General features: G+C 44.0%; 2 protein-coding genes across 4 annotated transcripts in view; one reads left to right on the top strand and one right to left on the bottom strand.

Moving 5' to 3' along the window:
- The window catches only part of LOC117428895 (NACHT domain- and WD repeat-containing protein 1), a 37321-nt gene extending 33342 nt beyond the window's left edge, over positions 1-3979 (top strand). The window contains exon 21 of the mRNA XM_059014996.1: positions 940-3979. Within this exon, the coding sequence (XP_058870979.1) occupies positions 940-1220 (281 nt within the window). The 3' untranslated portion in view covers positions 1221-3979. The remainder of the gene's footprint in view (positions 1-939) is intronic.
- Positions 3980-9579: 5600 nt separating this feature from the next.
- LOC117428909 (tetraspanin-33) lies at positions 9580-23032 on the bottom strand. 3 transcript variants are annotated; one of them, XM_034912196.2, is made up of 8 exons: positions 22853-23030; positions 20053-20110; positions 19353-19477; positions 18758-18832; positions 15966-16061; positions 14622-14747; positions 12119-12280; positions 9581-11262 (listed from the first exon to the last, which is right to left on the bottom strand). In XM_034912196.2, the coding sequence occupies exons 1-8, from the start codon at positions 22907-22909 to the stop codon at positions 11143-11145; spliced, it is 819 nt and encodes a 272-aa protein (XP_034768087.2). In that variant the 5' UTR covers positions 22910-23030; the 3' UTR covers positions 9581-11142. The 3 variants fall into 3 exon arrangements, with proteins under 3 accessions (XP_058870978.1, XP_034768087.2, XP_058870977.1); XM_059014995.1 differs by lacking the exon at positions 14622-14747 and having other exon boundaries at positions 9580-11262; positions 22853-23032; XM_059014994.1 differs by lacking the exon at positions 18758-18832.
- Between the last annotated feature and the right edge of the window lie 1133 nt (positions 23033-24165).

The raw sequence follows: 24165 nt of genomic DNA, 5'->3' as shown, positions 1-24165 counted from the left end.
GACCATCTCCAAATTAGTAATAAATTAATCAATCTGGAGACGGACACATTCTACACGAGTTTAGCAGGGATGGGGAAGTTTATTATTATTATTATTATTTATTTCTTAGCAGACGCCCTTATCCAGGGCGACTTACAATTGTTACAAGATATCACATTATTTTTACATACAATTCCCCATTTATACAGTTGGGTTTTTACTGAAGCAATCTAGGTAAAGTACCTTGCTCAAGGGTACAGCAGCAGTGACCCCCCACCTGGGATTGAACCCACGACCCTCCGGTCAAGAGACCAGAGCCCTAACCACTACTCCACACTGCTGCCCAAGTTTAACCCCATCTATGCTGCAAAACAATTAACAATAAAATAATGTGTTTTTACACATGTAAACAATATATTTAAATAATAATAATAATACAACACCATACAATACACACAGGGGTGGTGTGTACCCTGTCACACTGGCTATGAGATTTTCTCTTCATTTTACCCTCAAAAATAGGTTTCTGGCTCAGGACTGCCAGGGACAGCACTGCATTGAATATTGTACCAGTCTTGGAAATCTCCACCCAGGAAAAACATTTTTCTGGGGTAAAACAAAGAACGAATACTCACCCAGTCATTCAGCAGTTAGTAAATGAATCATATTGAGGGTACCACTGAACTTGTGAGACGGATTGCTCATTAAAATCCTTAGCGTATTTTTAAAGAGGAGACTATTAACTATTCAGGAATACCAAGATATTTAGAAATTAAGGGGTCTGAGTGAGGATAAATGGTCAATAATATACTCACTCCCAGTCGTTCTGGGCCTGTAGGGGATATTTCATTACCAGTCTTTTTAAAGGACCACTATACCCCCCTTGTCTATATATATGTCCCAGTACTTGTTGGAGGGGGTTGTGTCTGCCTCTCTGATGCAGTGTTTGTGTTGTTTCAGGGAGCCTGCTGGCAGTGCAGTATGTCTACGCTTCAGTTCCCAGGATAGTAGCCACTTCAGAGGGGTTCATTGCAGTCTCACACCTGGGGTACATCATCAAGGAGAGATTCATCAGCCCCAAGAGAATCCGACCCCAGTACAACCCACTGCAGAACAGCAGAGACCAATACAAAGTGACCTCCAGAGAGAGAGCAGCCCTACCACTCCTCAGAGCACCAGCACAGCAGGGCAAGAGCAGCAAACCCACGCTGAAGAGATCTCAGTCATGTGCTGTGTTATGAGAAGCAATGAGCACACACAGGGGGACCTCATGTAATAATCACACAGAGAGGCCTCATGTAATAATCACACAGAGAGGCCTCATGTAATAATCACACACAGAGAGGCCTCATGTAATAATCACACAGGGGAACCTCATGTAATAATCACACACAGGGGAACCTCATGTAATATTCACACACAGAGAGGCCTCATGTAATAATCACACACAGAGAGGCCTCATGTAATAATCACACAGGGGAACCTCATGTAATAATCACACACAGGGGAACCTCATGTAATATTCACACACAGAGAGGCCTCATGTAATAATCACACACAGAGAGGCCTCATGTAATAATCACACAGGGGAACCTCATGTAATAATCACACACAGGGGAACCTCATGTAATATTCACACACAGAGAGGCCTCATGTAATATTCACACACAGGGGAACCTCATGTAATAATCACACACAGGGGAACCTCATGTAATAATCACAGAGAGGCCTCATGTAATAATCACACAGAGGCCTCATGTAATAACCACACAGTATCTGAGAGGGGAGGAATCTGTGTATAAATCAAGAGTTTATCTGATTATAGCCCAATGCAATTGGAAACATCTACAGGAGTGTAGAAAAGATTGGCAAAGACACACTTTTATATTTTTACACCCCAGCACTTGGGTCTTCAATCATCTCAGTGATTCAACATGGCATGGCTACCCATTCCACACACCCAGCACTCTCTGTGTGAAAAGGAAAGGGCTTCCTTCCCTTTTGAATTTGTCCCCACTTTGACATTGCCACTGGGCTGTTGGTCCCTTTTGGGATTTAAAAAACTGCTCAAATCTCCCTGTCATTTCCAGGCTAAATAGATTGAGTTGCCTCAGCCTCTCATCTTCAGCACTCATTTAGTCCTGGGATTAGGCTGGGTGCTCTTCATACTCTATACTGTAGAAGTAAGCCCCATTCAATTACCTGCCGTAACATATTCCGTGCACTAGATGGTGCTGGCGCTTATTTCTATAAAGACACTCGCCTACATTACACATGCCTGCAAGTTGAAATGGTTGCCTACATGACTTTCTTATAAGTTTTACATTATAACTGATGATGGTTGCGTGATCTGTAGGACTGTAAGAGTAGCTAAAAGGGTTACACATCTTTTTAATTGCAACAGCACCTTTACATTGTATCAAAACATTGATAATAGATAAGACACAGGGCGCTCTGCTTAACTGGGCGACTCCCTCAAATTCCAACTTGTTTGGGTCCCCAATCTTGAAGCAATAAGATATGTGTGTAATTTGAAAAACAAACCCAAGGTTACGAAAGAGCTGTCTTTTTGTTTTAGTGAGATTGCTGGTCAGAAAGAGAAAGAGGAGCACATAGAGAACTTGGAAACAACAGCTTCAATAACATCCAGCTAAAACACCCCAGTAATTCAACCAGCTTGGAAGTAAACCCAAATATTGTTCAAAGGACTTAAAAAGAAACCTTATTAACCTGGATCACCATTAAAGAAAGGGACAGTTAATGATTGATGAATTAATTATGGTCTGTGTGTCCTGCCGAGTTGGACACCTCAATGCGAAGAGACCCGATAGGGACAGCACTCTGGAGAGGATTTCTCATCAACAAAGACCTGATAGGGACAGCAGACTTCGGATCAGCTCTGCAGAATAACACAGTCTTCTCCATTGAACTAATAGAAAAGAGTTATAGAAAATATAGCTGGGGAATGTAATACATGCATATTTACAGTAAGGTTGATATGTGTGAAATATAAAAGGGTGTTTTATATGTTGTTTATTAACAAAAGGGGCTGAAGTAAGAATTTAATGAGTGATTTAACAAGCATAGCGTGAGAATCATATAGTGATCTAAGAAATTGAGTAAAAGGTACTAGAATAAATAAGAACAAGTGAAATGGGTGTTACATTTGTGTGCCGTGAATTCTAATTGTAGGAAATACAATTTAACAATAGATTGATGAATAATGAATTACTAGTTTGTAACATTTTATTAATTAGAATTCACTGAAGTCTGAATATTAGTGTTATCTGAATATTAGTGATTGCTGAAACATAATGAACTGATTTATGCTATTTTGATATTAATCTTCTTTTCTACTTTTATACTGTACCTATTTTCTGACCTTGATAAAATTCATAAAAATATATACGGTGTTATGTGATTGTGGCAATGTGCCCCGTCCCTGTGTGCATTTGTATGTTGCGTGCGTGTGTTAATGTTGGTGTATAGTCATTGGTACACGGGATATAAACGGGTCTGTGTTTCACGTATATTTAAAAAGTGTAGATTTGTATTTAGGCACGAGGAGAGCACAAATCACTTCACGTGCTGGTTAAATGTAATATGTGAGCACGGGGTTGCACAGAATTAATTCACGTGCTGGGATTCAAGTGAATAATTAATTAGTAATTGAATCCCAGCACAACAGTATAAATAGGCACATTTTTAGTCACTCGTGGTTAGGTGTTTAGAGAGTGGAGAACGGGTGAGAGAGAAAGGAGTAATTAGCAGTAAAGATCGTAAATATAAGTGTTTGTTCTCACCGTGTTCGTCTGTCTGTCCTGCACCGTTTGTCTGTGTAGTCCGTTTTGTTTGTCTATTTATTTTGGCGCAAGTGCCGTGTCCTGTTTTGTATTCCATTGTTCAAACCTTTTATTTTCTGTGCTGTTTTATTAAATGCTGAGCGAAACCATTCGCTCAGCTCCACCAAAAAAAAAAAAAAAAAAAAAAAAAGGAAAAATGGCAGAAGACGCGATCAAAGTGCGGGACTGGATGCTGGAAAATGCTGGGCTGGAGGCCCAGTCTATCCCAGTAGTCGTCCAGTTCCTGGAGTTTATGGATAGGGAACGATGGGAGGCTTATGCGAGGGAACAGACCGTAAGCACCTGGGAGGAAGGTGTGGGGTTGGTCCTCAGCTACCTGGAGGCAGTTATAAGTGGAACAGCAGCCCAGGTAGCAGGTCCACCAGCAGAGGAAGAATGCCTGCTGTCCCCGTCTCCACCAGCAGAGGAAGAATGCCTGCTGGTTTTGCCTCCACAGCCCAAGCGGGAGGAGCCTGAGCGTCCACAGCCCAAGCGGGAGGAGCCCGAACGTCCTACGCCTGAGTGGGAGGAGCCCGAACGTCCTACGCCTGAGTGGGAGGAGCCCGAACGTCCTACGCCTGAGTGGGAGGAGCCCGAACGTCCTACGCCTGAGTGGGAGGAGCCCGAACGTCCACAGCCCAAAAGGGAGGAGTCGGTGCGTCCACAGCCCAACAGGGAGGAGTCGGTGCGTCCACAGCCCAACAGGGAGGAGTCGGGGCGTCCACAGCCCAACAGGGAGGAGTCGGGCGTCCACAGCCCAAAAGGGAGGAGTCGGTGCGTCCACAGCCCGAAGAGAGGGAAGTCGGGGCTTCCACAGCCCTAGGACCCAAGCTGCCAGCAGAGGGTGAATACCTGCTGGTCCCACCTCCACCAGCAGAGGGTGAATGCCTGCTGGTTCCACCTCCACCGCAGTGGGAGGACTGCTTGCCCCTCCCACCTCCACCAGCAGAGGGTGAATACCTGCTGGTTCCACCTTCACCGCAGTGGGAGGACTGCTGGCCCTCCCACCTCCACCAGCAGAGGGTGAATACCTGCTGGTTCCACCACCGCCAGGAGCAGAGGAGCTGGAGCTGCCTCTGCCTCCACCACCGCCAGGAGCAGAGGAGCTGGAGCTGCCTCTGCCTCCACCACCGCCAGGAGCAGAGGGGCTGGAGCTACCTCTGCCTCCACCACCACCAGGAGCAGAGGAGCTGGAGCTGCCTCTGCCTCCGCCACCGCCCGGAGCAGAGGAGCAGGAGCTGCCTCTGCTGCCCGTACCTCCGCAGGGAGTACGGTGGCCGGAGCCCCAGAAAGGGGAGCTGCCGGCCACGAAGAAGGGGGAGGAGGTCTGGAGACCACCAACCCCAGCAGCAGTTTCGCTGCCGGAGATCGTGGGGGAGGTCAGGAGACCTGCTCCCACTGCAGCAGTTTCGCTGCCGGAGATCGTGGGGGAGGTCAGGAGACCTGCTCCCACTGCAGCAGTTTCGCTGCCGGCAGTACTGTGGTCGGAGCCCCACCAAAGGGAGCTACCGGCTACAAAGAAGGGGGACGAGGTCTGGAGACCACTTTCCCCAGCAGCAGTTTCGCTGCAGGAGTTCTTGTGGCCGGAGCCCCACAGGAGGGAGCTGCCGGCTACGAAGAAGGGGGAGGTCGGGGGACCACCTGCCCCCGCAGCTTTTTCGCTGCAGGACGGGACCAACAGGCTGTCAGCCGTGCCACTACCGGCAGGGGTGCTGACAGCATGGCCAGCCATGGGCCCACTGAAGCCTCCCTTCCCAGCCCGAGACTTTGTCCTGGACTGCTGGATTTTTAAGGGGGGAGGTGGCCGTTGAGGCCATGTGTGCTGCGCACAAGGGGGGGTATATGTGGCAATGTGCCCCGTCCCTGTGTGCATTTGTATGTTGCGTGCGTGTGTTAATGTTGGTGTATAGTCATTGGTACACGGGATATAAACGGGTCTGTGTTTCACGTATATTTAAAAAGTGTAGATTTGTATTTAGGCACGAGGAGAGCACAAATCACTTCACGTGCTGGTTAAATGTAATATGTGAGCACGGGGTTGCACAGAATTAATTCACGTGCTGGGATTCAAGTGAATAATTAATTAGTAATTGAATCCCAGCACAACAGTATAAATAGGCACATTTTTAGTCACTCGTGGTTAGGTGTTTAGAGAGTGGAGAACGGGTGAGAGAGAAAGGAGTAATTAGCAGTAAAGATCGTAAATATAAGTGTTTGTTCTCACCGTGTTCGTCTGTCTGTCCTGCACCGTTTGTCTGTGTAGTCCGTTTTGTTTGTCTATTTATTTTGGCGCAAGTGCCGTGTCCTGTTTTGTATTCCATTGTTCAAACCTTTTATTTGTTAATAAACGCTGAGTGCAGCCATTGCACTCAGCTCATCACCATCACCGTCTGTGTGTTTGAATTCCTGTCTGGTCTGACGCCACCCACTCTGGCCGTCTTTGTGACAGTGATTTATTGCTCAATTGTTAATCTCGCCAATTTTTAACTCTTAAGATTTTTTTGTTTATGAGAACAGAGTGCTAATCATTATTTATTTCTTAGCAGATGCCCTTATCCAGGGCGACTTACAATTATTACAAGATATCACATTATTTTTACATACAATTATCCATTTATACAGTTGGGTTTTTACTGGTGCAATCTAGGTAAAGTACCTTGCTCAAGGGTACAGCAACAGTGTCCCCACCTGGGATTGAACCCACAACCCTCCGGTCAAGAGTCCAGAGCCCTAACCACTACTCCACACTGCTGCCCTAATTAAATGAAAACCACTGCACATATTAATTAAATATATTCTTAAATTATATTCTTAACTCCTGTTATTCCTACAGATATGCTGCTAGAGGGAGACAGACTCACAGGTTGTAATTTTTAAATGAAACACAAGGCAGAACACACCACACTGAACAACAGCATGATACTCACTCAGATTGCAGTCCCTCTGGATTAGTTAGCTGGGTTCTAGTATTGGTTAGCAGGGTTCTAGGATTGGTTAGCAGGGTTCTAGCATTAGTTAGCAGGGTTCTAGGATTAGTTAGCAGGGTTCTAGGATTAGTTAACACTATGTAACACAATTTCTGTTCCTGGGTAGTAAGTGTTATTTCCTATTTGCTTATACCTCAAAAGTATAGAAAATTATTATTATTATTATTATTTATTTCTTAGCAGACGCCCTTATCCAGGGCGACTTACAATCGTAAGCAAATACATTTCAAGTGTTACAATACAAGTAATACAATAAGAGCAAGAAATACAATAACTTTTGTTCAAGTGTGACAAACCACAATTCAATAATACAGCAGATAATAGTGATAGTTACATCAGGATATGATTAAATAGTGATAGTTACATCAGGATGTGATTAAATACAAAGTACTACAGGTTAAACACTTGGCAGATTACAGTATTCTGAAGTACAGGATTAAATGCAGTAAAATAGGGGACAGATAAGAGCAAAATAAAGCACATTTACATGAAGGGTGATAGTGTCCCAGGATACAAACAGAGGAGTTCTACAGGTGCTGTTTGAAGAGGTGAGTCTTAAGGAGGTGCCGGAATGTGGTAAGGGACTGGGCAGTCCTGACATCTGTAGGAAGGTCATTCCACCACTGCGGAGCAAGGGTGGAGAAGGAGCGGGCTCTGGAGACAGGGAAGCGTAGCGGAGGTAGAGCTAGTCTTCTAGTGCAGGCGGAGCGGAGAGGTCGAGTGGGGGTGTAAGGAGAGATGAGGGTCTGGAGGTAGCTGGGTGCAGTCTGGTCAAGGCATCTGTAGGCTAGTACAAGAGTCTTGAACTGGATGCGAGCGGTGATCGGGAGCCAGTGGAGCGAGCGGAGTAGTGGAGTAGCGTGGGCGAAGCGAGGCAGAGAGAACACCAGGCGGTGTTCTCTCTGCCTCGAGAACATGGCTATTATTCCCCACAAACTTTGCTTTTGTGACCAGGACAGTGATATTTTGAAATGTACCTATTTCCAATGAGAAAATGGGCGAATTTGTATCTTTTCTTTCACATAAAGTCAGAAAAAAACAACATATGAATCCAAATTAACATGTATTTATACTAAAGTAATACAAAAATGACTACAAAAGATTTAGAAGTGAGTAGTTTTTCGAGATTTACAATTATACTGTAAATCACTTTCACGAATCAGCCCCCAAATGTAGTCTCCCATCATGTTCTCGTTATACTGTCCTTGGTAGCGGCGTTCAAAGTCCAGTATATCCTGGTGGAAGTGCTCGCCTTGCTCCTCCGAGTACGCTCCCATGTTCTCCTTGAATTTATCAAGATGAGCATCAAGGATATGGACTTTGAGGGACATCCTACAGCCCATTGTGCCGTAGTTCTTCACCAGAGTCTCAACCAGCTCCACATAGTTTTCGGCCTTGTGATTGCCCAGGAAGCCCCGAACCACTGCGACAAAGCTGTTCCAAGCTGCTTTCTCCTTACTAGTGAGCTTCTTGGGGAATTCATTGCACTCCAGGATCTTCTTTATCTGTGGTCCGACGAAGACACCGGCTTTGACCTTTGTCTCAGACAGCTTAGGGAAGAAGTCTTGAAGGTACTTGAAGGCTGCCGACTCCTTATCTAGAGCTCTGACAAATTGTTTCATAAGGCCCAATTTGATGTGCAGTGGTGGCATCAGCACCTTCCGGGGGTCCACCAGTGGCTCCCACTTGACGTTGTTCCTCCCCACAGAGAACTCGGTCCGCTGTGGCCAGTCCCGCCTGTGGTAGTGCGCCTTGGTGTCCCTGCTGTCCCAAAGGCAAAGATAGCAGGGAAACTTGGTAAAACCGCCTTGGAGACCCATCAGGAATGCCACCATTTTGAAGTCTCCTATGACCTCCCAGCCATACTCATCATACTTCAAGACAGGTCTTGATGCTGCTGTGATCCTCTTTGAGGTGCACCGAGTGAGCCAGGCGAAGAGACGGGTACTTGTTACCATTATGGAGCAGCACGGCTTTGAGGCTCCTGGATGAGCTGTCAATGAAGAGGCGCCACTCATTCTGGTTACAGGCAATTCCAATTGCCTCGAACAGACTGGTCACATTGTGGCAGAAGCAGAGCCCATCTTGACGGATGAAGAAGCTGGAAAAAGGTTGGCGACGCTTCCTCTGATCTGCGACTTGCACACTTTCATCCAACAAGTTCCACTGCTTGAGCCTAGACGTCAAAAGCTCGGCATTGGACTTGGTGAGACCAAGATCTCTAATCAAGTCGTTGAGGTCTTTTTGGTTGGGGTAGTATGGGTTTCTCTCCTCAGCTCCACCTCTGAAATTGTCATCTGGATCTATAACGTCTTCCTCGCTCTCTGACTTGCTGCTCTCTTCTAAAGACGGCTGCTCTCTCTCCGGAGGAGTGGGTACGGGGAGCTCATGGCAGTGTGGCACCGGGGCGATGGATGAAGGAAGGTCCGGATACATGATAGCAGGTGCATTCTTGCCAGTCCGACGTTTGGAAGGGTCCACCATGCAGAAGTAGCAGTTGCTTGAGTGGTCAGTGGGTTCCCGCCAAATTCTTGGGATAGCGAACTTCATGGCTCTCTTTTCCCCTCTGTACCATCCTACAAAAATACATTTATTTCACCCAGCACTGAATCTATCTGGAATGTTCTGGAAAATAAGTAAATTTCAAAATATCACTGTCCTGGTCACAAAAGCAAAGTTTGTGGGGAATAATAGCCATTTTCTATACTTTTGAGGCATAAGCAATTAGGAAATAACACTTACTACCCAGGAACCAAAAAAAAAAAAAAAAAAAATTTGTTACACGGTGTAATCATCTGGAAAGGCCATGCTACACAGCCATCATTGAGCCTGGGAATTCCACATTTTACAAGATCAGGTTATTCAAAAAGAAGATGAAGATTGGGTCCTACACAGTCCTTCCCTTGACTGTCTAAATCTCTCATTCTAAAATCCCATCAAAGTCTGCAGTAGATATTGTAAAGATTGTATAGTCTGCTGAAACCTGGATTTAGCCTACAGTACATCTTGTAAAGACAAAATGAAAGAGTTTTTCCACATGCAAGCAAAGAGTTTTTATTGTTTAGTAAGATGTACATATCTGCCCTTAATGCGTTTATTTAAATAAATGATTCAGTTTGTATTTAACACTGTGGGCGGCACCTGCCCGAGTGCACACTCCACCCGGCTTCTTACAGCAGTGCCTGCCTGAGTGCACACTCCACCCGGCTTCTTACAGCAGAGCCTGCCTGAGTGCACACTCCACCCGGCTTCTTACAGCAGAGCCTGCCTGAGTGCACACTCCGCCCGGCTTCTTACAGCAGAGCCTGCCTGAGTGCACACTCCACCCGGCTTCTTACAGCAGTGCCTGCCTGAGTGCACAATCCGCCCGGCTTCTTACAGCAGAGCCTGCCTGAGTGCACACTCCACCCGGCTCCTTACAGCAGAGCCTGCCTGAGTGCACACTCCACCCGGCTTCTTACAGCAGAGCCTGCCTGAGTGCACACTCCACCCGGCTCCTTACAGCAGAGCCTGCCTGAGTGCACACTCCACCCGGCTTCTTACAGCAGAGCCTGCCTGAGTGCACAATCCGCCCGGCTTCTTACAGCAGAGCCTGCCTGAGTGCACACTCCACCCGGCTTCTTACAGCAGAGCCTGCCTGAGTGCACACTCCACCCGGCTCCTTACAGCAGAGCCTGCCTGAGTGCACACTCCACCCGGCTTCTTACAGCAGAGCCTGCCTGAGTGCACACTCTGCCCAGCTGACACAGGAAGACAGCTGCTCCAGTTTTGGTGGAAGGCTGCTTTTGCCCTCCCTGAGCCTGCATCCTGTTTGAATCAAAAACAGCTTGTGGTCGGACTAGCTGGATTTGATCCCACACCTCTAGTACTAAAAAGCATGTATTACATTTATTTTTAAAATCTAAAAAAAAAAAAAAATCACATTTACAAGTCATTAATCACATCACATTAAAGTTTAAAGATAAATTCCATAAATATTACCTGCCGTGCCCTTCCATTCCTTATGTAGGTCTCAGATGTGCAGTTCTGTTTCTTTCAACACACACACACAAACACACACACACAGCTAATATATGTAGCGAATGCATCTGAAATTATTTTGCTAGTTACAATTACTTTTAGGTTAGTATCCTACATTTAGCAGGACTTCTCATTTCAGTACTTCCAGCTCTTAACTTGTTTTATGAGGCCCGGTTAGTTTACCACAGAAGCAGTAATTGACTCCAAAGATAAATGAACACAGTATTCCAGAGGACTATAGGAAAATACCCAGACCCACCCGACAGCAATCCAGAGAAGTCTACAGTGTTGTGTGTGTTCTTCTGCTCAAAGTTTTAACACATGACAGTAGTTTTATAGCTGGGATTAGATTTTCTCACAGTTGACTTTCTCCTTTTCTCTCGTATTTTCTTGATCTGGTAGGTCTGAACTGCAGCCAATGTAATCATAAAAATCTGAGGAGAGAAAAAAAAAATCTGTTAGGATTAATAAAAAGCATTCTCATTTAAATACAAATGCAAAGATGTTATTCTGTTTATGCCGTACCCTACCTCAGCATGACATTAATACTTCTTATATGCTGCTGAAAAGCTCTACAGCTCTGGAATTTTAGGATTGAGTCTTTAAAAATAAACTACATGAACATAACTTAGCTCTCTTATTTAACATCGTGTAATAAAATAAAAAATTAAAAAATAAACTACAAAATTATATCACAAAAAAGTCTACTGGAATCCATAATAGTAGAACAGTATTTTCATCAGTTTAGGGTGATGCAAAACGTTTGGCCATAGCTGTGTAAGATGGGGATTTTGCCTACAAGTAATGGCCAAAAATGAAATATTTCCTATTCACCTACCGTAGGGGGTCTTTTCAGAGTGAACTTGTCTATTGACATTTATTGAAATTGTAGCCATTTTTTCCTGCATCCATTTTTGTAATGCGAGCACCGTGTTTAAATCACATATTCTGGTAGTGTTTATGATGCTGAAGACAGAAGTCTAACGATGTCCCTGCTGTTATTTAGGGACTAGGAGTAAATACAATATTTTAAGTGTGATCTCTCCAGTGTGTTACACAACCATGACTCCCCACTTTGTAACTGCTTCCCCACACTGTGTGGTTGCTGACAGTGAGGAGTCTATTGCAACAGCAAGGGCTTTCTGTTCATGGGCCTGTTCTACTGCTACACCACCCACTTGGTGCTTGAATCCTGCAGTTTTGAAAGTAGTTAGTAGTAGTAGTTAAGCCTCCTAATGACCTATTACAGGTGTATTGAAGTTGTGCACTGCATGTGTTATTCAAACCTGCCTCCAGCAAGCACAGCCCTGTAGTTATTCCTCCAATAATAAGCAGGTTCTGTCTTCCCCATGTCCCAATCTTCTTCAGACAGCCATTCAGGTGGATCTTGTCTTCAATAGACCAGGCCTTAAAACTCTGCATACCATACCCACACATGGTGTTTAGGATAGACTGCCAACAGGAAAGGGTACACAAAAAGTATGATCTCAAAACGTTATTGACTTTTTCAATGTCTTCAAATAATAACCGATACCCCATTCAGAATGAACAATATAACCGCACTGTACCAGAACATATTCCCACTGCGACCTCGCGCTCCACACACCCCTCCCGTCTTATCACCTTTCATGAGTTTATTTGCATTAACTTTTCTAATTCTCACATCTTTATTTTATGTTATTTATTTCTGGATATTCCTTTCTTTTCTGTTCTTGTCTACATGCCTAACCCTAACTCCTCTGCAAGCTTCATGTCCCATTCGTGGATAGTTGGCACACACCCACTCCTCTTGATGTGACCATTAAGAGATCATTCACACTTTATCAATCAGGGGTGGAGTCCACACTCCAGAATAGTGCACGCAGTGAATCTCAAACCATTCCAGCATTTGAAGACTTTGAAAAAGACTTCTAGTCTAAACGTTTGTCAGTTTATTTTTTATAATGTATAAATGTGTTGGTCTGTTACACAGATTCAAGCTTGTACTGTGCCATCATTAACACAGACACGCTGATGTAGAAAACTTAGTTCTCATTCCTGGGAGAGTGTTCACAACATTCCTCCACAGGTTAGCCTTCAGTGCACTCTGCTTCATCAGGAACAGGTATTGTTGGTATGTCAGTTTGTTTACATTACTTAGGTTAGTTTTAGCTGCAGGTAAACTTTCTGAGCCGCACACCATCCTGCTACTACCTGCTGCAGCAGAGCGGATGAATGCTAGCGAAGCACAATGAAAATGCAAGCAATTATTATTTTTATTTTTTTTTACTAATAGCATTTTATTAAACACCTTTAATGGCACACACATATGGGCTTGTGAAGTGTATAATGTTTTTAAAGCCAATGTAGAACCACCCTTTTAATGTGATTGTAGCAACAAAACAATCCCATACATGCTTTAGCTCTCAAATGTGCAATTTTGAAAGAAACACATAATTGTAAACAAGTATTCTATTTTAGAGCTCAACATGGGACTCCAATCTGCACAGAACACGCTCGTCTCTGCCGAGCTCAGCACGGGACTCCAGTCTGCACAGAACACTCTCGTCTCTGCCGAGCTCAGCACGGGACTCCAGTCTGCACAGAACACTCTCGTCTCTGCCGAGCTCAGCACGGGACTCCAGTCTGCACAGAACACTCTCGTCTCTGCCGAGCTCAGCACGGGACTCCAGTCTGCACAGAACACTCTCGTCTCTGCCGAGCTCAGCACGGGACTCCAGTCTGCACAGAACACTCTCGTCTCTGCCGAGCTCAGCACGGGACTCCAGTCTGCACAGAACACGCTCGTCTCTGCCGAGCTCAGCACGGGATTCCAGTCTGCACAGAACACGCTCGTCTCTGCCGAGCTCAGCACGGGACTCCAGTCTGCACAGAACACTCTCGTCTCTGCCGAGCTCAGCACGGGACTCCAGTCTGCACAGAACACTCTCGTCTCTGCCGAGCTCAGCACGGGACTCCAGTCTGCACAGAACACGCTCGTCTCTGCCGAGCTCAGCACGGGACTCCAGTCTGCACAGAACACTCTCGTCTCTGCCGAGCTCAGCACGGGACTCCAGTCTGCACAGAACACTCTCGTCTGAGAAACACAGTGTCTTCAGGGACCTTTCTTAGTACAACAGGAAATGATGTCCGGAGTAAAAAAGCTTGCAGTAGGAATACTTGTATGGTTGGATGCTCAAACTGACAAAAAAAAACTAAATAATACATCAGAGAAAAGTTGAAATGTGCCCAAAACAATTGCAAGCAAAACATTAGTAAACTGTTATACCTATCAATATTTTCTTTAACCTAGTGTAGTACCAGATATCACATTTTCAAATACCAGGTGTTTCTTTCAAAACTGCACATTTGAGGCCTATATAGCTAATGGAACTGCAAAACAAATTTACAGAATTATTGTGTTTGTGCAGAGGGCTCTGTTATTGTGTTTGTTAAACTTACTTTAACAGTGTCGGGGTGGGGTGCAGAGGGCTCTGTTATTGTGTTTGTTAAACTTACTTTAACAGTGTCGGGGTGGGGTGCAGAGGGCTCTGTTATTGTGTTTGTTAAACTTACTTTAACAGTGTCGGGGTGGGGTGCAGAGGGCTCTGTTATTGTGTTTGTTAAACTTACTTTAACAGTGTCGGGGTGGGGTGCAGAGGGCTCTGTTATTGTGTTTGTTAAACTTACTTTAACAGTGTCGGGGTGGGGTGCAGAGGGCTCTGTTATTGTGTTTGTTAAACTTACTTTAACAGTGTCGGGGTGGGGTGCAGAGGGCTCTGTTATTTTTAAAAAGTGTTTGTATCATATTTACCTCATTGTTTTTAATGCAGCAGGAGTAGGGCACACCACAGCGCTCGAGACTTGGGTTCGAGTCGACACAATTAAAATACACATTGTGTGACCAGTCTGTGTACTGGCTAACCCCACAGCACTGAAACTAGACAAGGCAAAGGAGCTGTTAAGCAATGTTCACAAGGTGCTGTCAGCCTAGAGGCACAATCTACAGCCAACTGCATGGTGATTCAGCCCAATGACAATGTCTGTAAAACCACAGCGAGCACAACACGCTTATAGAATAGGAATTGTCTGGTTAACTGGAAAATAACTGTGTATGACAGTCAATAAGGCCTTCGCCCACGGCTCGTTTGAAAAAGGAAATTGCTGAAAATGAATTGCTGAAAATATGTCCTTCATAGAAAAAGACTCATGTGATGCCTGTCCACAGCTCTTCTCTGTAGAACAGCACTTGGTTAGGCTACCTGGCTTCTATATTGTATTAGAAACATTCTCTAACCTTGAGCTGAGATTTGAGGTCTTCTGTGATTATAACAGGACCTTCAAATCCCACAGTCAGGCTGTTTTTCCCTATCAGTGTTGTACCCCATGGTGAAGCTTCTACAATGCTACAGAGATGGGCTCAAAGCCTCCAATGCTTAATTTTTATGGAGGGCACTTTGACTATCAATTGACAAATATTTTCCAGAAAAGTTATTGCAGCTAACAAAATAGTGAATTCACTTTCTCCAGCATGCACATCCATTCATTATACAGCTCTCAAATGTGCAGTTTTGAAAGAAACACGTGTTTAGCAAACAAGTCATTTCATCTGGTGCTACACTAGCGTAAAGAAATTTCAGTTTGCAGGCCATGGAGAGTTGAACTGTCCCCACCCTTTCACTGGCAATAGTCAATAACCAATCGGCTGCTTCCCCTGTTGACTGACATGCTTTCAGCCAGTAACATGATCCAGCAGACACTGCTGGGGTGAAATGACCATGGAAATTAAAGACTTCCTGTAAGGCAAGGCTAGCAAACTGAGAAGTTTCTTTATCCTCGTGCAGTACCACATGCCTGTTTTAAAATGAAAAGACATTTTACAATAACATGTTTATTTCTAAACTGCACAGGTAAGACCTCTGTAGCTAATGGAAGTGTAATATATGCAAGCTTTATGGGATGATTAAGTGAGCTCCAATCACTTGAATGCGATAATGAAGTGAGTGGAGGCTGCTATCACAGATCTGTCCTTTAGACTGGCATTGAGCTTGAGCTCTGAGCAGTACATTCAAGCCCTAGTTATACACAATGAGGAAACTCCATACAGTAGTTTGATGAATGCACTGTTGAAGCTTGGTCTATTCCAGTATTATTGTACCTTCTTCTGTACAAAGTCAATGAGGTTTTGCAGGTCAAGGTCATCTCTGTATGTGGTGATCCCTCTCCTCATGACAGCCTCTGTTCTGATCAGCACCTGAAGAGAAGAATGGGAACCCAAACCCATTTCAACACTGAGAAAGACTTTCAGTCAGTTCACTGGCAGAGAATCAGGTCATACAAAATAAAATACCTTTCTTTTTTTGTTATAAATGTAGTCATTGCCAATGATTTTTACCCGAGTTTTCTCCCCAATTTTGAATCACCAATTGTGTTATTATTAATCCCGGTTCACCGCTGCAACCCCCCGGTGACTCAGGAAACAGAGGCTAACACACACATCCTCCGAAACGTGTTCCTGCCAAGCCGTCATTTTTCACACTGCGGCTCCACAGCGAAGCCACCAGACCTATAGTGCCAGAGGACAACACAGATCTGAACGGCTCCACTGCAGACCCACAGGCGCCCTTTCAGCCACAGGGGTCGCGGTGAACTGTGGATTGCCCTGCCGACCTAAGCCCTCCCTACCCGGGCGGCGCTCATCCAATTGTTCGTCGCCCCCTGGGAAGCCCTGGTCATAGTCGGCAATGACATGGATCTCCAGGCTATAGGGAGCATTCTGCACTCCATGCAGAGCGCCTTTACTGGATGCACCACTCAGGAGCCCCATGAAATACCTTTCTGACTCACGCATCATTCATAGTATTTGATTTCCAATTCTTTTGTTTTGTTTCAGTTTCTTCAGAAATACAAAGAAAACTGAAATTCAATTACAAACATTTTGACAAAGTCTTTTTTTAAAAAACGTATGTCATTGAATTGGAGTTTCTTTACCTTTCTGAATTCAGCACTATTGAGTGTTTAATAGTTATGGGCGATTCTGTTTTTCAACACATCCTTGAAACTTAAAGTTCAGCGAGGCTCACTACTTAATAACAATAACCATCAAAGAACTGCACTACACAGCTTAGTGGAGAAAAACAAAACTGCATCAATCTGGGATTAGTTTCCAGTGTGGAAGCAGTGCTGACGCAAATCCGGTCACTTGCAGTGTCCCTCAAGGGTCTGTTCTTGGACCTCTTCTCTTCAACATTAAATGCTTCCCTTGGATCACCTCATCCGCCAACACAGCCTCATGTTTCACTCCTATGCTGACGACACCCAGCTCTACCTAAAACTAGACCCTGGATGTCCCTCTGCCATGGTCCGGCTCTCAGCTTGCATCCAAGACATCGAGGCCTGGCTGTTTGCCAATTTTCTTCAGCTCAACACTAACAAATCTGAACAACTTCTACTAGGATTGAAAACTCAACTCAAGAATCTCAATATTGCTGCCTTGAACCTTGGAAACTGTCTGCTGCTGCCTTCCCCCACTGTACAAAGCCTTGGCGTACTTCTGGATAGTAACCTCTTCTTTGATGCCCAAATCTCCTCTGTAGTCAAATCCTCCTTCTATCACCTCCAAAACATCTCAAAGGTCCGTCCCTACCTTTCCCTCCCGGATGCAGAGATACTCTGTCATGCATTCATCTGGTGGTCTGCTATGAAAGGCACTATGAAACTACTCCTGGATTTGATACCAGATTCAGCTCCTGGATTCATTTAGCTCCAGTGTGAAAACAGTATAACGGCAAGACAGCGAGACTAATAGGTTTCTTCATCTCACCTTCTACACCTCTGTGAGTTTCCCTGCTGACAGTTGTGTTGTGACGGGCTGGGTGAGTTCATTACTCTTCCCTACTGACAGTTGTGTTGTGACGGGCTGGGTGAGTTCATTACTCTTCTCTGTTGACAGTCTCGTTGTGACGGGCTGGGCGAGTTCATTACTCTTCTCTGCTGACAGTTGTGTTGTGACGGGCTGGGTGAGTTCATTACTCTTCTCTGTTGACAGCTGTGTTGTGACGGGCTGGGCGAGTTCATTACTCTTCTCTGTTGACAGTTGTGTTGTGACGGGCTGGGTGAGTTCATTACTCTTCTCTGTTGACAGCTGTGTTGTGATGGGCTGGGTGAGTTCATTACTCTTCTCTGTTGACAGTCTCGTTGTGACGGGCTGGGTGAGTTCATTGCTGTTGCTAACGAGTCTGATTGTTTTTTTTTTCATTACAGTGAAGCTACATAGGTGTAGAAGGTGAGAATTATCAGTAGTCTCACATTGATGATGCAAAAATTCTAGAAGCAGCTTGCAATGGCTTTATTGCTATGAACCTTGCTGAGCTCAAACATTTTTTTAAAAGAAGTTTCAAGAATGAAAAACAGAAAGAAAAACAAGCACTGGATTCAAGTTTTTAAAACCCTAAAAAGGATTTGACAAAGTTGCCCCAGTCATGACCTCAGCAGAGAGACCAGGACCAGAGAACACAGTGTGGATAGGAGGCCCTTTCTTCTTCACACAGAGAGTGGGGAGGGGGTGGGATGGGATTCCCAGCCACATTGTTGATGCTGAATCTCTGGGATCCTTTAAGACCCGACTTGATAACGTTTTGAGATCAATCAGCTGCTAGGAACCGGACGAGTGCTGATGGGCTGAACAGCCTCCTCTTGTTCATAACTTTTCTTATACTCTAAATTCAAACCTAATATTGTAGTGTTCTACCTGTCACAGTCACTTTTATTGTAGACTCCCTTGTAAACATTTAGCACAGTAGATTTGCACTATGCTTTTACAATGGGAATGGCACCTTTGTTAATGTAGGGGTATGTTGGGGGGCTGTCCTGGGTAATAATGCAAGTAAAAATACAGCAATATATTGTTTGATTAACTCTCCCCAAAGATTAAAAATCCTCTAGAATTACCAAGTCAGAAAATACGAATCCGAGTGCAGCAGCTGCAATCTGCAAGACAATAATGGCAACCAGAATCCCCGCAAACTAAGGGAAAAAGAGAATCAGAAAGAAATCAAACACAGAATAATCAAAGGGGATGTCATGAGATTGAATACTTTGTAAGGATAGAAGTCAAATGGCAGTGAAAGGGTTCCTTATTACTCGACAGCATTGGTAATGGAACTGACTTAAGAACATCATAGAATACAGCTCTGTAACAAACAGTAAGACAATTACTCAAAGGTTACTGTCTTTATGAAACTGTATTTTCATAAGTCACATGACCTCAATATGACAGCCATATTAGGTCAGAGGTCAATATCATGGCCAGCAACACATTTAGCCTGACAGGTTTATATAACCCTGTAAATATGAAGCCACTATCTCAGTGGTTTCTGAGACACAAAGCTTTGACACTGTGGAGGCAGCAGGTTCCATTTCTTTAGGTCACAGTTCAAAGTGAAGGGTGTAGATTTTGCCCAGTTTCCATAAATACAAAGTTGCAGCTGAAATGGTTTAGGAGATATTAGCATATTACTCATCCAAGCTTCCTTACTGTACTTACAATGTTCAGCAGATTCAGTGCGTCCCTCAGGGCCCCAAAACAGCCGAAAAACGTGATGATAAACATGAAAGAGCCGACCACTATCAACAGGAGAGCTGGGTCTGCTGTCAGTGAGTCGACCGCACCTGTGAAACAAGAACAGGCTCTGCAGGGAACACAGCACAGCACAAAGCATTCCTCGCTGTTCCTGGAGGCACTGCTTAGAAGGCTCAGAAACTGAAATACTATATCATTATGTGAAAGGTTGCTACATTTATACATGAAAAGGAATAACTCATTTGGGGAGCTCACAATGGCCTTGGCTATAATATACCGCAGTGTATCCAGATCATGCTCCTTCCTGTAACAATGCTGGTGATTGAAATGAGTGCTGTATTGTGGGAATAGAAAACCAGCATTGTTGCAGGAGGGAGTGTGATCTGGATATACACTGTGGTCCTTACACATTTTATTTTCTCCTGGCGAACACTCCCGTGTAAATACTGAAAAATCAATTGCCCAGTTGATTTACAACTCATAATGTGGGATTCAAAATTTCAAAAGCATTGGCGATATGTCTAAAAATATAACGCTGCAATACAGACAACATGGGACACAGCAAAGGTGAACGATGCGCTTCCTGTAAACATTGCAAGGGGTTCTGTAACACGCAAAAAAAGCAAATAAGGAGTTTTTCAGCACCACATGTTTTCACACCTACCTCCTTCTTTCGCTATTTTTGCATAGATACCCACTGATATCAACACAGCACTGGAGACCTGTATGGAAGAACATGCAGACACTGCGTCAGAGTCACTGCTTATCCAATTCACAGTAACTGTAAGATATACACAAGGCTCAGATCCACTGCTCATCCAATTCATGCTAACTAAGATATACATGAGCAGAGGCATGAATTCAAGTCAGCCCCACATTCTTGCAGTTAAACCTGCGTAAATAGAACATGCTGCTCAGGGCCCTGTTTTTACATCATCTGCAGTGCTAGAATGACTGTATCAGGACGAGTCTACCCGAGCGAAGCAGAGATGTATGAGGACAAGTCTACCCGAGCGAAGCAGAGATGTATGAGGACGAGTCTACCCGAGCGAAGCAGAGATGTATGAGGACGAGTCTACCCGAGTGTATGAGGACGAGTCTACCCGAGCGAAGCAGAGATGTACGAGGACGAGTCTACCCGAGCGAAGCAGAGATGTACGAGGACGAGTCTACCCGAGCGAAGCAGAGATGTACGAGGACGAGTCTACCCGAGTGTATGAGGACGAGTCTACCCGAGCGAAGCAGAGATGTATGAGGACGAGTCTACCCGAGTGTATGAGGACGAGTCTACCCGAGTGTATGAGGACGAGTCTACCTGAGTGAAGCAGAGGTGATGATTAACATGATCGAGACACTTAATATAAGATCATTCCAGGAAACACATGAAATGAAAACATTTAGTGAGCATTAGCCAAAATTAATATGACAAAGACCAAAATACACAATTTCTGGTAGTTTAAAAAACAAATCTTTGTAAAAAAAAAAAAAAATAATAATTAAGAAATTTAAAATATTTGTTCATGACAAAAGTATTGGCACCATTACATTAAAAGTCTGTTAAAATGTAATATAACTAATTAAAATATATATATGACTTGATTGAAAACAATTACACAGTAATGAAGCAGCATTATAAAGTCAATAGCCAGAAAAATAGGTCATTATTTCCAACATCTATTGAAGAAGAACATTTTGACAACCCAGCAGATGATAGTCAAGACAAAGGAGTGGGATTCACGTTTGAGAAAAGCACTCGTAGCAAACAAAGGAAATGACTACAGAACACTATCAAAGAAATCTGGAATACCAAAACCCACAATCAGAGCAATAATCAAGAAGTACCACAAAGGAAATTCAACTGAAGAGCTTCAAAAAGAGGACGGCCAAAGAAAATGATGGGTACAGCAGGTAGGAGAATCATCCGACAGCTATCCACGATAAACAGCCAAGGACTTCAAGAAAGATTCAGAAGCATCAGGCATAATCGTGCACGAAGGAACTGCACAAGGCATCTGAACACAGAAGAGTTGTATACAGGCAGACCTCGCTGCACCTGAACACAGAAGAGTTGTATACAGGCAGACCTCGCTGCACCTGAACACAGAAGAGTTGTATACAGGCAGACCTCGCTGCACCTGAACACAGAAGAGTTGTATACAGGCAGACCTCGCTGCACCTGAACACAGAAGAGTTGTATACAGGCAGACCTCGCTGCACCTGAACACAGAAGAGTTGTATACAGGCAGACCTCGCTGCACCTGAACACAGAAGAGTTGTATACAGGCAGACCTCGCTGTATCTGAACACAGAAGAGTTGTATACACACAGACCTCGCTGTATCTGAACACAGAAGAGCTGTATACATGCAGACCTCACTGTACCTGAACACATAAGAGTTGTATACATGCAGACCTCACTGTATTGGGCAGCAGTGTGGAGTAGTGGTTAGGGCTCTGGACTCTTGACCGGAGGGTTGTGGGTTCAATCCCTAGTGGGGGACACTGCTGTTGTACCCTTGAGCAAGGTACTTTACCTAGAGTGCTCCAGTAAAAACCCAACTGTATAAATGGGTAATTGTATGTAAAATAATGTGCTATCTGTATAATGTGAAATAATGTATAATGTGATATCTTGTAACAATTGTAAGTCGCCCTGGATAAGGGCGTCTGCTAAGAAATAAATAATAATCTGAACACATAAGAGTTGTATACATGCAGACCTCACTGTATCTGAACACATAAGAGTTGTATCCAGACACAGCAAAAAACAATAAAAAAGCTGCCCGCATTATTATTAAGGTGAACTACATCACTGCTAACCATAAAACTGCCCTTCAGCCACTAGTTTCTAACATTTGGAATCCACAGTAACAACTGACCTGCTCCCTTGCAATATTTATAGTTGAAAATAAACACGCTCATTTTCCCGCGTGTTTCGTCATTTACACGAGTAAATGAGATTTACCCTATCCCTCTCTTTGGCCGTTTTTATTTTCGGCCACAAACCGGTTTTAAACGACTAATTCTCCCAAACGTGCACGCGTATCCCCATTTCACGTGTACATTGACCCGCATGGAAACCCCATGAAACTCCGATGGAACCCCCACATTTTTCTAGTGTAAATGTCTCGAGTTAAAAAAGAAAACTCGCATGGAAACCCCATGATTAACTCTCACTATATTTTTATGTATTATTTCTAACTCGTCAGACTCCACACAGAGCGAAAGTTGACAACAAACTCAACATGTTGGCACTGTTACTATTTTTTTTGCAGGCATATTTAGTTCTTATAAATGTGTTTTACAAATGTGTTTTTTTAAGGAGTTACTATTTTTGTGGGGATATTTTGTCAAAAGCACCCGCCCACCAGCCCCCGAGACACACACACACACACACACACAGTGTATTTTAAAATCACATAATAGTTTTGAGAATGACAATTACGATATTCTGAATTCACTTACCCAGAAAATATAGCAGCAGGCAAACAGTGTATACTTAATCCCCCCGCAGGTCTTCATAGTCTTAAAGCCCTGGACACAGCTCGCTGTGTGTCGTTCCGTTCCGCGGACTGAGGACGCAACTGCTGTGCATTCGGGTCGGCGTGTGTGAGCCTGTCTGTTATCAACACAGAGCACGGTAATCAGAGCTGCAGTGGTGAGTTAACAGGAAGCAAGCCATGCGTCACACATTACAAACTCAGTCGTGTTTTCTGTTGATTTTTTTTTTTTTTTAATTTTTTGATCTAGTTAAAACAATCCAAAAATGAGATAGCAGAACTAAAATAATGTAACATATTTAACATTACTTATTTTCAAACTAATATCAACAACATGACAAATATTATCGGAACTCACACCAGGCAAATATCTGTAATAATAATAATAATAATAATAATAATAATAATAATAATAATAATAATAATAATTTCCAGTGGTTAAAGACAAGGGCTTGTAACCAGGAGGTCCCCGGTTCAAATCCCACCTCAGCCACTGACTCATTGTGTGACCCTAAGCAAGTCACTTAACCTCCTTGTGCTCTGTCTTTCAGGTGAGACGTAGGCTGATGCATAGTTCACACACCCTAGTCTCTGTAAGTCGCCTTGGATAAAGACGTCTGCTAAATAAACAAATAATTATATATATATATATATATATATATATATATATATATATATATATATATATATATATATATATATATATACCTTGATAATGTTCTTTTTTGAAGGTAGCAACATTTGATGGGTGCAGATCAGCTGTCACAGTTTCATACCTGGGAGATTCTCTACCAAAATGTGATGGGTGCTTCTTTAATGTCAAAATATCATACTTTTTCATCTCAAGTTATAATTAGTCCCGACATTTCGGATTCTCCAGACCTGAACCCAAGTAAAGGCAGGTTTAGAAAAGCATGTGAACTCAGTACTGGAGCAACGAAAATCAGAGTCCCTGAGAATGATTGCAAACACTGAGCAGTCAGGGGGATGGGAGATTGCAAACACTGAGCAGCCAGGGGAATGGGAGATTGCAAACACTGAGCAGTCAGGGGAATGGGAGATTGCAAACACTGAGCAGTCAGGGGAATGGGAGATTGCAAACACTGAACAGTCAGGGGAATGGGAGATTGCAAACACTGAGCAGTCAGGGGGATGGGAGATTGCAAACACTGAGCAGTCAGGGGGATGGGAGATTGCAAACACTGAGCAGTCAGGGGGATGGGAGATTGCAAACACTGAGCAGTCAGGGGAATGGGAGATTGCAAACTGAGCAGTCAG

Source organism: Acipenser ruthenus, chromosome 49 (assembly GCF_902713425.1).
Source record: "Acipenser ruthenus chromosome 49, fAciRut3.2 maternal haplotype, whole genome shotgun sequence".
Lineage (NCBI taxonomy): Eukaryota > Metazoa > Chordata > Actinopteri > Acipenseriformes > Acipenseridae > Acipenser > Acipenser ruthenus.
Note: the sequence above shows the minus strand (reverse complement) of the source record. Positions and strands in the feature narration are given on the sequence as shown.

Excerpts from the sequence above, each read along its gene's own strand:
- LOC117428909 (XM_034912196.2), bottom strand. The coding sequence starts at position 22,909 with ATGAAGACCTGCGGGGGGATTAAGTATACACTGTTTGCCTGCTGCTAT. Across the intron at positions 20,111-22,852 it reads CCTGCTGCTATATTTTCTGG|GTCTCCAGTGCTGTGTTGAT; the intron begins GTAAGTGAATTC and ends TCTTCCATACAG. Across the intron at positions 19,478-20,052 it reads AAAAATAGCGAAAGAAGGAG|GTGCGGTCGACTCACTGACA; the intron begins GTAGGTGTGAAA and ends CTTGTTTCACAG.